Below are 14,954 nucleotides of genomic sequence, written 5' to 3' on the forward strand. Positions count from 1 at the left end.
ACTGGGTGGTTTGTTGTTCATCTGCATGCTTTAATTTGCATAACATGTTACATATTCATTAAAACCTTCATGTCTTTTAACCTAAAATAATCAGTTTAATAAATGAATTTTGTTATTGTATTTATTATTTTTAATCAGAAAAAATGCAACAAGAAGGACCATTGTCTTACAGTGCTGTGACCTTCAGCAAGCACATGTCATTATTGAAAGATATAAAACAAATCCAGCTATCCTTTTAGGAAACCAGAATATCTGAATTTCTATGTGGTTAACACGGTCAATGGTAAGTGCCTTTGGATGCAACAAAAAGAACATTTTCATGGGAATAAGTCCAATTGAATACAATGGGTATTCAACGAGAATATGCAAAAAATAGATTTTTAGGATTAGAGTTTCTCCTGCTGGGGGCAGGGGATGCCCCACTTCCCCCCCCCCCAGCACTGTTCAGCTGGCCAGCGGGGAGTGGGGGTCTTACCAGCAGCAAACTGAGGTCTAGGCTTCTCTTGCTGGTGAAGCATCGACGTCACTTCCAGCACTCACCAGAAGTTAAGTCATAAAGTCACTAATGATGCATGGATGCTCTGGTATTTAGGCAACAGCTCTTTGGTAAAAAAACGGCTTCTACCACAGAGTTTTTGCCTAAATACCAGAGCATCCGTACGTTATCAGCGATGTGATGATATCACTTCCAGCATTGCAGGCATTGCTGATGACAGTTGTCTGCCAATAAATTCCACACACACCTACCCCCTTTCCCACCGGTTGCCTGGGTGTATCTGGCAACCCTACCTAGGATTGCTTCTTCAATTGCACAGGCCACATGCCATCTTGTCACCTAAGTTTCCCTATTCCATCATTTGCATATGTTCATCATTTTGATTGCAGCAAGACATAAGCTGTAAATGTACAGGGTGACCTTGTTACTTCTAAAGCTTCCAAGCATCCTCCCATTTCTTCATACGCAAAGCGAAAGAGCAGTCAAGCAAAACAAAGTTTAAGCAATATTGAGGTTAGGGTTGCCAACCTCCAGGTATTAGCTGGAGATCTTCTGCTATTACAACTGATCTCCAGCCAACAGAGATCAGTTCACCTGGAGAAAATGGCCACTGTGGCAACTGAACTCTATGGTATTAAAGTCCCTCCCCAAACCCCGCACTCTTCAGGCTCTGCCCCAGAAACTGGTCCCTCTTCCCACTGGTGGCGAAGAGGGATCTGGTAAACCTAATTGTGTTTTTGCATAGGTTATTTGCTCCAAGTTCAATGCTGTTGGGAAGTGGGGTTTTTCCTGTTTCCCCACTGCCTTATTAATGCCAGGGACTTCAGGTATTTGTATAACAAGGTGTTTATTGAACTATAATAAAAAGGAAAGTCAACAGTTCCTCCCTAATGCCTGTTTGCTCTTTCTCTCTCAGTCTCCTTGTAACTTCCTGTTTCCTGTTAGTTGCTCCTCCCCTGTTCCAACTCCCCAATCAAGACTACATTTCACTATACCCACAGCATCATTGTGTAGTTAAGTACCTCCCAGGGTTTTCTCAGCTTCTCTCCAGTCTTTCTCGAACTTGCCTTGCTCTGATGTTTTGGAAAAGATCACTGCAGAGCTTTGGTGGTTTCTGTGTGGGTAGGGGTTGCCAACCTCCAGGTGATGGCTAGAGATTTCCCAGAATTACAACTGATTTCCAGATTACAGAAATTGCTTATTTATTTAAAACATTTATTCCTAATCCTGGAGCCATTTAATAGCATTATATCAGTGCACTATTATACCAAAATATGTGTCAGGTTCTCTGAATTCCCAGCTTCATTTAAAAAAAAAAAAAAAGGTGAGAGGGAGGGCATCTTGGCCATCTTCTGGTCACTAGGGGTGTGGAGGGGGGAGGTAGTTGTGAATTTCCTGCATTGCGCAGGGGGTTGGTCTTGATGGCCCTGGTGGTCCCTTCAACTCTATGATTCTATGATTCTAGGTTTTAGCCCTTTCCTTGCAGAGATTGTCTGGGGACAGAGGTCCCCCTACCCCACACTTATTTCCTTTTAAAAAATGAAAACTGAGTACTCAGAGAATCTGATGCCTAGTTTAGTCTAATGGTATATTGATATAATACCATTAAATTGCCAATTTTGTAAAAAATGACCAGGAAGAAGAAGAGCTGGTTTTTATACCTCGGGAAACCTGCTGTGTGGAAGCCCAGTCATCACTACCCTGTATTTAGCAGCCTCAGCAGCAACAGGAAAACTTCACAAGCCTGTCCCCATGTGGAAAACATTGCCCACACAGAGCTCATGGAAGACAATGAGTATGCCCTGTTGTCTGGCTGAAACACTTTCACTGCTTATCAGGGTCACAATAGGAAGGATTACACAGCAGCTTTGGATGCTTCCCAGAGGTGTCAGCCTGCTAACTGTGATGATCCATTGAATTCTATAATGGATTCCAGCTATTGCCAAAAGTGGAAGCATCGAAGAAAAGAGCACAGACAGCAGTATGTGGTAAACAAAAGCAAAGCAACAAAGCATCAACATTTGAGAACAAAGCATAAAAATCTGGAGCTAGGTGACCAATTGATATTTTATTGAAGGCCCCAAAATATTCTTTGCATTCCTAATATATTGTATATCGTCATGATATTTATTATTCTAAAGAATTTATTCCTACTAACAAACACAGAATGTTAAACCAGAAAAATAAAGTGTATTCCCTATTGAGAAAGAAAGAAAGAAAGAAAGAAAGAAAGAAAGAAAGAAAGAAAGAAAGAAAGAAAGAAAGAAAGAAAGAAAGAAAGAAAGAAAGAAAGAAAATAGCCATTCAGATTTTTTAAGAAGCAATTATTTATATTTGCATTGGCAGGAGCCATCTAAAGGCTTTACAGCCAGAGGAATCTGCAGCAACCAAACCCCGCACCATTGAGAATGCCAATGGCAAAAGACCCCAAACCTGGTGGGACCTTTCCCCTTCTCCCAGCCACGGATAGGGTTGACAGGTCCCTCTTCGACACCGGCAGGAGGTTTTTGGGGTGGAGCCGGAGGAGGGTGGGGTTTGGGGAGGGACTTCAATGCTGTAGAGCTCCTCCCCAAAAACCCGCCAGTGGCAAAGAGGGACCTGGCAACCCAACAGCTGCAATTCCTTTCCTTGTTTCCCCACCCCTGGCTCAAGGCTGCATCTAAGCCACTCATCAGGCAGTGGGCTGTTAAAGGGCTCATGGACACTAAGAATGGGTCTTTGGCTACCCTCAGAGACAAGGATAGGGTTGCCAGCTCCAGGTTGGGAAATACCTGGAGTTTTTTGGAGCAGAGCCTGAGGAGGGTGGGGCTTGGGGAGGGACCTAATGCCATAGAGTCCAATTGCCAAAGCAGCCATTTTCTCCAGGTGAACTGATATCTGTAACCTGGAGATCAGTTGTAATAGTGGGAGATCTCCAGCCACCATCTGGAGGCTGGCAACCCTAGTCAGGGAGCCTGGGAGTTGTTGAGATCCCTGCCAGAGTAGCACTGGAGATAGACTGCTTAGGTGGAAGAGGTGTTAATTAAATTCTTATCAACGAGATTAAAAAAAATTATACATTTGTATCTACCTACCCGGCTCAAGCTAAGAATTAAATGCTTCGCTAAGTGAAATGTTCGTTCTATACCTGTGATGGTTTGCAGTGAAACACAATCATTTAAAAATGTGAAGACTTAAAGCAGATTGGTTTTAGCAATCCTCTCACAAAGGTTTCAGCAGAGTCTCTTGCCTTGTAAAATGATCCTCCACAGGTATCACTTTCATCCGGTCCACACAAATCACCTTCTCTGGCAGCAACCATGCCAGCAATGCAGCTGTTTTCCTTCAAATACGATAGACAACACTGCTTCTGAGCAATTCTGCAACAAATAAAAACACATGTTGCTTTCAAAAGGTAGTCCACCGCTTGCACACACACTAACAACTGGTGCCACTGCACTGAATGTAGTTTGGATGTGTTTTCTGTTCCCCTCAATTAAACGGCTATTTTACAAACTCAAAATACTAAATCAAGCAGTTATCTGTCTTTGTACTCTATTTTATATTACTTTTCCTTATGAGCAGTTGGGCACATTTTTTTCTTGAATAATTTCAAGTGCTGCTGCTTTTAGTGAAATTCCATTTCAGTTAATGTGAGATACAAATACCATTAATAAATACTAGTATTTATTTATTTATTTGAAACATTTCTATGCTGCCTTTCCACCCTATTAGGATCCACAAGGCAGCAAACATCAAAACATTTCAACATTAGACTTCCGGTGGTGTGCTGGGACGAGTACGACGTTCCCTCAGGTTGTCCTGGGGGAAATCCAAGTTTGCGCCAATTTAGGGGTGATATATGCACCCCAATCCGACCCTTGCAAGTGGGTCGGACAGCAGGAATTCCCTGCAGCCCGCAAACGCAGTTTGACCTCCCAAAGACTCTGAGGGAGCTTTTACAAGTCCCCCGGAGCTTTGGACGCCGGTCCTGCGAGGGCACTTAGGGAAAGGAATCGCCAAAACGCAACTTTGGCATAAGGCTCTACCCTCCACCACCTTAATACCAACATAAGGACTATTTTAAGAAAAGAACCTCACCTCTCGATGCCTAAGTGAGTACAAAGAACCCTTCGTCTCTTACTGGCATTACCGAATAACCGGGGGGTAGATGAAGATATTCCCAGTACCTCTGCTCCTCCCTTATTTGAATCGGGAAAGTTTGATTTGTAAATTCCATCAGGATTAGCGGCAGGAGCCTTATCAAATAGATCAGCTTAAACCAAAACAAAGAGTTGGAAGGACGCTTAGATGATGGACTAAAATTTCCACCAATGAGAAGCAACTTGGAGGGAAGGGGAGGGTGAATTTCTTCCTGATTCTCTGGTGAAAAAGAATTTCCTGCCACGTTAGCAGCAAGGGATTCATCAGACCGGAAGCCCCTCTATACCACCCTCTCTATCATCTGAGTCATAACAACAGGAAACAAGTCGCAGGACCGGATACGCGTCGCACTTGAGTAACACAGAAACAATTCCTGAAGGAAACAACCATCGAGATGAGGCGGTAGAAGGTCCGCGGCAAATTCAACTTCCGGAATACTTCCTGGTAGATCCGACCTAGAGCGTCCAGTAAAACTTGTTGGTATTTCAAAACTTTATCAAGCTGTTTTAAAGCCAAATTTGGCTCTTTTCAACCCGAAAAAATTATTAAGCTGATCATTGAACTACCCTCTATTAATCACCATCTGGAGGGCCCTGTCTGAGGACATGACTTTTACCAGCTTTATTCCAATGTAAATGTCTGGAACTCGGCCCCGATCTGGCTCACTGCATAGCCCTGCCTATACTAAACTGAAGGAGACAGCACAAGTTTCAATTATGGATAAAAAAATTACAGGACATGTTAGCCAAACAAACAGAGGCAACAACCAAGCAGTTTGAACAGATGTCTACACAGATGGCACAGCTAACTTCTATGATGACAAATCTTGGCCAAGCATCTCAAGCCATTAACCACAAATTGGATGTGGTAACAGGAGACCTTAAAGAAGTAAAAACTCAAATGAGTACTATGAAGTCAGATATGCAAGCAATGGATTTATCAATAAAGAAAGTGATGGAAGAGCATAAGGATACAAAGAAAAAATTAGCAAGCCAAGAAAAACAGATTGAAACAATACAATTAAATCAGACAGCTGTAAAAGATCAAATAGCCATGATGGAGATGAGAGTGAGAGAGACCAACCTTCGTCTGCGCAATTTTCCAGATATGATGGGAGATAACAAAGAAACTGCAGTTCCAAATCTGGCCTACCTGTTTCAAATGGACGAACAAGAATTGAACCAAGCTATTAACAGAGTATACAGAATACCATTACCTGCTAGAATGAAAAGGTCTAAGCCAAGAGACCTGATGATAGTGTTCTATGACACTAGGATTAAGGATAAGATCATGAAGATGCATTATGACAACCCGGTGTCAGCAGGAGACACTCCTCTAATTTTATTAAAGGACATACCAAGACATCTACTCTCACAGAGGAATAATTACAAAGAATTTGTGTCTGTTTTGAAAGCTAATGGTATCAAATATCGCTGGATTATGCCACAAGGCTTGGCTTTTACCTACAAAGAAATGAAAATGACAATTACATCTACAGCAGATGTGGGAAAATTTCTGAGGAAATATAAATCAGATCTTAAAGGATTAACTGGGGATCAAAAGGAAGAGGAAGAAGAACAACAAGAAGAAGAAGAATCACAGGGAGCAGCAGGAGGAACTAAATTATAGACTGCATATTTTGCTTCAATAATCATTGTACCATGGCAAAAGTAATTTCTTGGAATGTGAACGGTTTGAATGAAAAAACTAAAAGGGCTAGAATTTTCAAATATTTACAGAAATACAAATACTCCCTAATTTGTCTACAAGAGACTCATATAGCAACAAAACACAAAAAATATTTGGATAGGCAAATGCTTGGACAAGCATTTGTTGCATCGGCCAAAACAAAAACTAAGGGAGTAGTAATATATGCTCATTCTAGCCTTAGTCCTGAATTACTATATAAAGACAACGAAGGGAGAATTGTAATTATAAAAACCAAAATATTGGGGCAAAAGACGATTGTGGTAGGAATATATGCTCCCAATGAAGGAAAAACAAAATTTTATGGACAATTGCATGAACTGATCTCTCAGTATGCCAATGACCAGATTCTATTGATGGGTGACTTAAATGGCGTTATTCTCCCAATTTTGGATAAAAAATCAAAAGCAAAAGACGAAAATGAAGGATGTTTACCCAAAACCTTCTTCACCATGGCTACAGAATTGGAATTACAAGACATCTGGAGAACAATGAATACTACAGCCAAAGAATATACCTTTTATTCAGCGAGACATGACTCACACTCCAGAATAGACATGATTTGGGCTAGTAAATCAATTTTTACGCAACTACGTACAATACATATTTTACCAAGAACTTTTTCTGACCACAATCCGGTTACATTTGAGTGGAACAATAAACAAGCATTTAGATGGCGATTGAATGATAAACTTTTAAAGGAAAATAAGATTCAAAAAGAATTATATGATTTGATTAAAGACTTTTTTGAAGTTAATCTTAATGGAGAAACTACGCTGAATATAGTGTGGGATGCATTTAAAGCAGTTCTAAGAGGATTTATGATACAGAAACATGCAGCGTGGAGGAAAACTCAACTACAATTTACCAATAATATACTTTGGGATTTACAAAATTTGGAGCAAAAACTTGTTATGGCGTTACAAGAAGAAGAGAAAAACGAAATACAAATGAAGATTTCTGTATCTAAACACCAATTAAATTTGGTTATAATGGAAGAAATGAACAAAAACTTAAAATTTGCCAAACAAAAATATTTTGAACATGCTAATAAACCTGGGAAATTTTTAGCAACACAACTGAAAGACTCATTTCAGAAGAAGATTATAACAAAAATTCAAACTGCTAAAGGACCAGTTCATTCAACTACAGATATACAAAAAGAATTTGTTTCATTTTACACTAAGCTGTATCAGAAAGAAAATATTTCAAAACAGAAAATAGATAAGTTCTTAAGCTCAATACAGATGAATGTTCTTTCAATAGACCAATGAGAATGGATAGATGCTCCAATTACAAGGGAAGAAATACAAGAAGCAATAATGAAACAAAAACCGGACAAGACACCTGGACCAGATGGAATTACTGCACTATTTTATAGAACATTTAGTGACAACTTAGTAGACTTTTTTGTATCACTTTGCAATACAATTTTGGACAAGGAAGTAGCCCCAGAGACTTGGTCGCATGCATATATATCGTTGATACCCAAGGAAGGAAGAGATCCAGAAAAAGCATCAAACTACAGACCTATTTCGTTGTTAAATGTGGACTATAAGATTTATGCCTCGGTCTTATCGAATAGGATAAGAAAATTTATTAAAGACCTTATACATGAAGGTCAGGCGGGCTTTGTTCCAGGAAGGCAAATTAAAGACAATATAAGAATCTTATTGGACTCATTAGAATATTATGATCAGAATATTCAACGATCAGCCGCCTTTGTATTTTTGGATGCGGAAAAAGCCTTTGATATGGTCTCATGGGACTTTATGGAAAAAACATTGGAAAAATTAAATTTTGGAGACCATTTTTTGAAAGGTATATAGGCTATTTACACATCCCAACAAGCGAAAATTTTGGTGAATGAATCAATGTCGGAAAATTGTCAAATTAAGAAAGGAACTAGACAAGGTTGTCCTCTGTCTCCGTTATTATTTTTGTTGGTGTTGGAAACATTATGTTGTAAACTAAGGAGCATGGAGGACATTCGCGGTTTAAAAATTAAAAAACATGAATTTAAGTTGAGAGCATTCGCGGATGACCTCCTGTTAATTCTAGAAAACCAACACAATCAATGAAGATACTACAAGAAACTCTGGACGACTTTGGGGAGATATCGGGATTTAAAGTTAATCAAGAAAAAACAAAGACAATATTCAAGAATTTACCAGAAATAGAGCAACAGGAATTCATTTCGTTTACAGGTTGGGAGAAGGCCAACAAAGTTAAATATTTGGGAATCTGGATCTCAGCGAAGAACAAAGAATTGTTAATTAACAACTACTTTAAACTATGGGGTAAAATAAAAACTGATATGATCATTTGGTCAAATAAAAAGTTGTCACTACTGGGACGTATTTCAATAATTCAAATGAATGTGCTACCAAGGATGCTCTTCTTATTCCAAAACTTGCCTATAATATCACATGTTAAATACTTTGATATTTGGAGGAAGGACATTTTAAACTTCATCTGGCAAGGGAAAAAACCTAGGATTGCTTATAAATATTTGGTGGACCTTAAAGTCAGAGGAGGTTTAGCATTACCAAATTTTCAACTTTACGCTGAAGCGGTAGCCTTAACATGGCTAAAAGACTGGATAACCTTATCAAATACACGTTTACTGGAGCTTGAAGGCTTTAATAATATTAATGGATGGCATGGCTATTTATGGAATGACAAAATCAAGATACAAGCATCATTTAGGAATCATATAATCAGGTCCTCTTTATTGCGTATTTGGATGAAATATAAACATATTTTGGAACCAGCAACACCGATGTGGATTTCACCGCAAGAAATGTTAACGCTACGTCCACTTAGACCGGACAAATTTATAATCTACCAGGAATTAATTAAATGGGAGGGGGGAAAATGTTCATTAAAGGAATTTCAATTTTTTAAAGAGGATCTACAATGGTTGCAATACTGTCAGATTAAATCAGTTTTTGTACAAGATATGAAAAATGGATTTTCTAAAGAAAAGTCCCCTTTCCACAAGATGTTATTAGATAACAATTTGAAACTGATCTCGAAAATGTATAATCTACTTTTAACAATATATTGTGAGCAGGAGACGATTAAACCAACTATGATCGACTGGGCTCAAAACATGGGACATGATATTGCTTTAAATAAATGGGAAAGACTATGGTCAAAAGATTTGAAAGGAATAAATGCGCAATTAATTCGAGAAAACATTTATAAAATGATGTATAGATGGCATTTAACACCTAAGAAGATTGCAAAGATATATAAAGTGACATCCCCTAAATGTTGGAAATGTAATAAGGAAATTGGTTCCTTTTATCATATGTGGTGGACTTGTGATAAAGCTAAAGATTTTTGGGATATGATCTACAATGAATTGAGATTAATAATACAAAAAAATATACCCAAAACACCAGAAATGATGCTATTAAGTATGATACCTGACGATTTGCTAATACAAAGAACTTTTTTGATCTATGCTACAACAGCTGCGAGACTGCTTTATGCAGCAAAATGGAAAGGGGCAGAAATTCCCGAGAAAAAAGACTGGATTGGGAAAATGTTTGAATTGGTGGAAATGGCAAAACTTACAGCCATTTTAAATGAAAAAGACAATGTTCGATTTTTAGGGGAATGGGAGGATTGGATGAAATATTGTGAATATGAATTAAAACTGGGGAAAATGGAAGAATACTTATTAATCTGATCTAGAGGACACAATTAATATTAAGAGTTATAATCATTTATATTAATAGAAGATGTTTTATGAAAGTTAAATGAATTTATGATAGTTAAGATCAGACCAATTACGATGGGATGAATACTTTATTAAGAGGCGGAGAGAGGCGATGGGGAAGTCATAAATTTTCCTTTAATTGTTTTTTTTGTTATGAATTTAAGAAACCATAACAACATAGAGTTAGAATTTTGAATTTCATATTGCCTTTATTGTTGTTTACTATCATGGAAAATTTGTATTATAAAAACCAATAAAATTATTATAAAAAAAAACATTTCAACATTAAAACACATATTTAACATAAAGTATATATACAATAAACAATTTAATAAAAACATATAAGCACACAAACACGTGTAACAACACAACCAGGGATGAAGGCCAATAACAGTTGTTGGGGGTATGCCAAACAGAGCAAAAAAAGTCTTTAGCCACTGGTACAAGGCAACAATAAAGGGAGACAGACCAATTTCCCTGGGGATTTCCAAAGTTCTGGCATCACAACCAAGAAAGCCCTTTCTTAGGTTGCCACCTGTTTAGCCTCAGATGGTGGGGGCACCCAAAACAGGACCTCCAAAGATGACCGGAGTAAATGGGTAGATTCATATGGGAGATGGCAATCCTTAAGGTATTCTGGCCCCAAGCCATATAGGGCTTTAATGGTCAATTGGCCCCAGAAGCAAATTTGGATCCAGTGTAGATAAACAAGATTAGAGTTATATGGTCCCTACAACCCACTCCAGCCAGCATTCTGGCCACAGCATTCTGTACCAACTGTAGCTCCTGGATGGTCTTCAAGGGCAGCCCCATGAAGAGCACATTGTGGTAATCCAATCTAGATGTTACCAGGGCATGCACCACAGTAACCCGAATACCATTTCTACTGCTGATCAAGTACAACTTCTTAAATGGTTTGCTTAGTCATCCTGCATTTTTTCATTCCATCATTTGTGCTTAAAGGGCTATCTTAGAGATGCAAGTCTTAGCTTATATGAGTCAAGTAACAGGTTCTGAAAACCAGAGCAGGATGCTCATCCCATCCATAAAACAGAAGTGTATACATTTTAGTATTGCCTCAGATAACCACATGTGTTTTGTTACAAAAGAGTTATAACACTGGCAAGTTATTTTGGAGATCTCTAGAAATCTGCAATGTCCTTCCATATATTCAGAGTGACTCCCAGTTTAGCTGTTTTTCAGACATATATATTTTCTGCTTGCAGAAAGCAGGGAGTACAAGAAGAAAGTAGACAAGGGCTTCCTGACAATTAAGTCATTTATTATTTTTCTCATCTTCATAATTGACAAGAATAAAATATTTGATTTCTGCATATGTTACTAGATTCAGATTCAGACACCTTTATTGGCATAGTAAAATAGCAACAAGGGAGCATAAATACAGGCACCCGCTAGGATTCACACACAACAGCTGACCAAAACTCAGCCATCAGGTAAAACACTTCAATCTAAATACCATAACAATACATTCATCCAGCCAGTGGATATGAACTGCAGCGAACAACATATGTGACTAACATAATGGTACATACACATATTTCTCCTTTCCTCTGTGGAGCAAAAATATACTCTTGCATAGGAATTCTGGGTCTTGATCTGTTTAAATATACATGGCACAATCCAGACAAAATTGCACATTATCCCTATCCACAGAAGAAATTGATCCAGTAATTCTCATATACCACTCTGTCTGGCATACTTTGTTATTGGACCAGGAGTCTGTCTTTCCTAAATGGCAAGAACCCAAGGCCTGTGAGGAAAAAAAATACTGCTGTTGCAGTTTCACGCAAAGAAAAATCCTGGTGTTAGTTATGTACCCAGTTTATGAGGAACAGGCCTTTGCATGTAGGAGATATTCTCTGAATGGAATTGTTCTTAAGCAAAATGAAGGCATTGTGCTTCTCTCCTGTTCAGGGCATGATCTGCAGAAATACTGTTCTGTTGTAGTTGGAAGAAAAACCCCTCAAAAGCTTCAGCCCTTAATTGTGAGAAAGAGAACAGCAAGTTGATATGCATACAAGTGAAGCCATAGTATAATCCAGAATGTGCAGATTTCAGATTGTGATGTATTTGTATAGTGCGTATCATACCTCAAATGATACAATATAAGATTATTGTGATTTTCTGCTTAAAGTTTTGTGAACCTACCTGCAAAGATCACCATCTGTTCCACTTACAGGGGTTTCTGTGCATTCACTGTTGTCAATAGCCCACTGCTGTCCAGCGGCACAGCAAGTTTCAATTAAATCTTTTGTTGAACCTGGAAGACAGCAAACATTAATAGCTGAAGAGTATTTTATATGTAGTGCATTTTATATGATTAGGTAGGTTTGTGGTCCCATGAGTTCCACCGTGCCTCACTCCAGCTTCATATCAAGGGCTGTAAGCTCTACAAATACCCCCTGTATGTCTGAAATTTCCCTGATACAGGAATTTCTCAAAATTCAGTTAGTAACTCCATTTAATTGTAACCCAATTCTATGCATATTTATTTATAATTATGAGGATACAGGGAAGGTGGGAAGGCACATGAGACAGCAACCTTGCTAAAGATAAGCAGGTCTTGGCCGACTCAAGGCTTCGGTGGGTGACCTCCCGCTTGTCACCATGAACTCCATGACGGAGAAAAGATGGGATACAAATGAAATAAACAAATACACCTAATATTGCAGCCTTACTTTTTTCTTTCATTTTCTTAATTTTATTGGTATCATTCATACATTTTCAACAATGTTTCATGTCTCCTTTTGAAATTACTCAGTTCTGATTGCCCTTAATGCAGATGTGATATTTCAGAGCCCATAATGTACCTACATTTGAAGAAGCTGAGCTTTGTTTGTCTCAAAACCAATAATTAGGGTTGCCAACCTCTAGGTACTTTGAGGTCCCGGCGCGGCTGTGGCTCTCCACAGCTGTGCCGGGACCTCCCGGTCTCTCGTTCTCGCCTCCGGTTTGGAGGTGAAGACTTCTTGGATAGCCTTAGAGCACTCTCGGGACGCCGCTGAAATCTTCACTGACATGATCGCTCTTGCCCCTCGGCGTCCTGCTTGAACTCTTACTTACCAACTCGCCTTGGGAATTGATTTTCATGATTTTTGTGGTCTCTTCTATTTCATGAACATCCCCAATAGCTTCATTTGATGTTTGTAAAATTTGTGTATAAAGTATAGAAAGTATTTATTACATTATAGGAATTCACTTTATAAAAGATAAGTGATTTGTTTGTAAAAAATTGAGCTTGTCTGCTTTCTAACTACTGTATTACAGAAATTTGGTTTATTTTCTTGGTTGTAACCTCTAGGTACTAGCTGGAGATCTCCTGCTATTACAACTGATCTCCTACTGATAGAGATCAGTTCACCTGAAGAAAATGGCTGCTTTGGCAATTGGTCTCTATGGCATTGAAGTCCCTCCCCAAACGCCGCCCTCCTTAGGCTCCGCCCCAAAAACCTTCCGCCGGTAGTGAAGAGGGACCTGGCAACTCTACCAATAGTACTCAGGGTCAATGCACAAGGTCAATGGGATGACTCCAGAATACGTAGTCGGTGGGCCATAGCCTTAAACATGCCAAATTATCAGCCCATTAATAAGAGTGACACAGGTGGAAGCCAAACAGATAGAAAACCAAAAATATGACAACTAAGTTGATTTTCTATCACTATATGTTTTCATTTTTAATTGATTTAATATCTCATAGGTATTGGCATGTTTTGCAAATTAGCGACAATATTAGCAGTGGCTGACTTGCTGACAAAAGGAAACTATCATTCCCTTTTGTCCAAAAGTGCACATAAAGCTGAGATAACTGAGACATACATCAGAACAAATTCATGTTCCTTTACTAGGTACCATAATGGGCAAAGTAGTTCAACATTCACTTAAGGATCAAATCTCAAACAATATAAATTTTGCTACCAGGGCCAATTAATCATCTATGACTTCTATTAATCATTGGCTCGAGTGGCCCAGTTTGGATTTTTAAAAAATTCTGAGAATACTTCCATGAAACTATTTCGGTCCTTTCACTTAGAAGTGTACAAAATCGCACACATTTCACAAGGTTTCCTAATTTTTTAGATTAAATGAGAGCCTTTTTAAACCACAGACCTCTACCTGCTTTATAGCTTCCAAATAACCTTGGAAGACTATGAATTAGAACCATTGATCAGTGTGTTCTTCACTAGGCCACTACATTAAACAGCTCACTTCCACCTGAAATGCCTGGAGACAGAGCAAGATCCCTAAAATGTGTAAGGAACCTCTAATCCAGGTAGGGTTGCCAGGTCCCTCTTTGCCACCGGTGGGAGGTTTTTGGGGCGGAGCCTGAGGAGGGTGGGGTTTGGGGAGGGAAGGGACTTCAATGCCATAGAGTCCAATTGCCAAAGCGGCCATTTTCTCCAGGTGAACTGATCTCTATTGGCTGGAGATCAGTTGTAATAGCAGGAAATCTCCAGCTAGTACCTGGAGGTTGGCAATCCTAAATCCAGGAGTCCCCAATGTGGTGTCTGTGGGCACCAACATGGGCACCACTTTCTAAAAACCAAGGGTTTTTAGAAAGTGGTGGGTCAGATGGGGCTGCTACCCAGAAAGACTTCTGATTGGCCACTGGAGAACTGATTGCCTGTGCAAATTAAAATAATGTTGTTTAGTGGCAGCTGCCACCATAACATTGGTTTTATTCTCCCTCTTTTCTCTTTCCTAATGTATTTTGACTCAATCTCATCACTTCTTTAAAAGAGACTTGCCTCACAAACAACAAACTTCCTAAACAGGTATTAATTTCTAGATAAAGGGAAATTGAACAGGGAAGGGAAGAGCAAGACAGGACAAGAGAGGAACCTGGAAAACCTTTCAGAG

At 39.0% G+C, this 14,954-nt stretch overlaps 1 protein-coding gene across 2 annotated transcripts in view; it reads right to left on the minus strand.

Annotated features, from left to right (window-relative positions):
- The window catches only part of FBLN2 (fibulin 2), a 200,067-nt gene that overhangs the window by 64,840 nt on the left and 120,273 nt on the right, over positions 1-14,954 (minus strand). For both annotated transcript variants that reach the window (XM_056861352.1, XM_056861342.1), the window contains exons 3-4: positions 12,246-12,357; positions 3,726-3,855 (exon numbers count right to left, since the gene is read on the minus strand). In XM_056861352.1, coding sequence (XP_056717330.1) covers positions 3,726-3,855; positions 12,246-12,357 — 242 coding nt within the window. The remainder of the gene's footprint in view (positions 1-3,725; positions 3,856-12,245; positions 12,358-14,954) is intronic.

The sequence above is a fragment of the Euleptes europaea genome, chromosome 1 (assembly GCF_029931775.1).
Source record: "Euleptes europaea isolate rEulEur1 chromosome 1, rEulEur1.hap1, whole genome shotgun sequence".
Classification (NCBI taxonomy): domain Eukaryota; kingdom Metazoa; phylum Chordata; class Lepidosauria; order Squamata; family Sphaerodactylidae; genus Euleptes; species Euleptes europaea.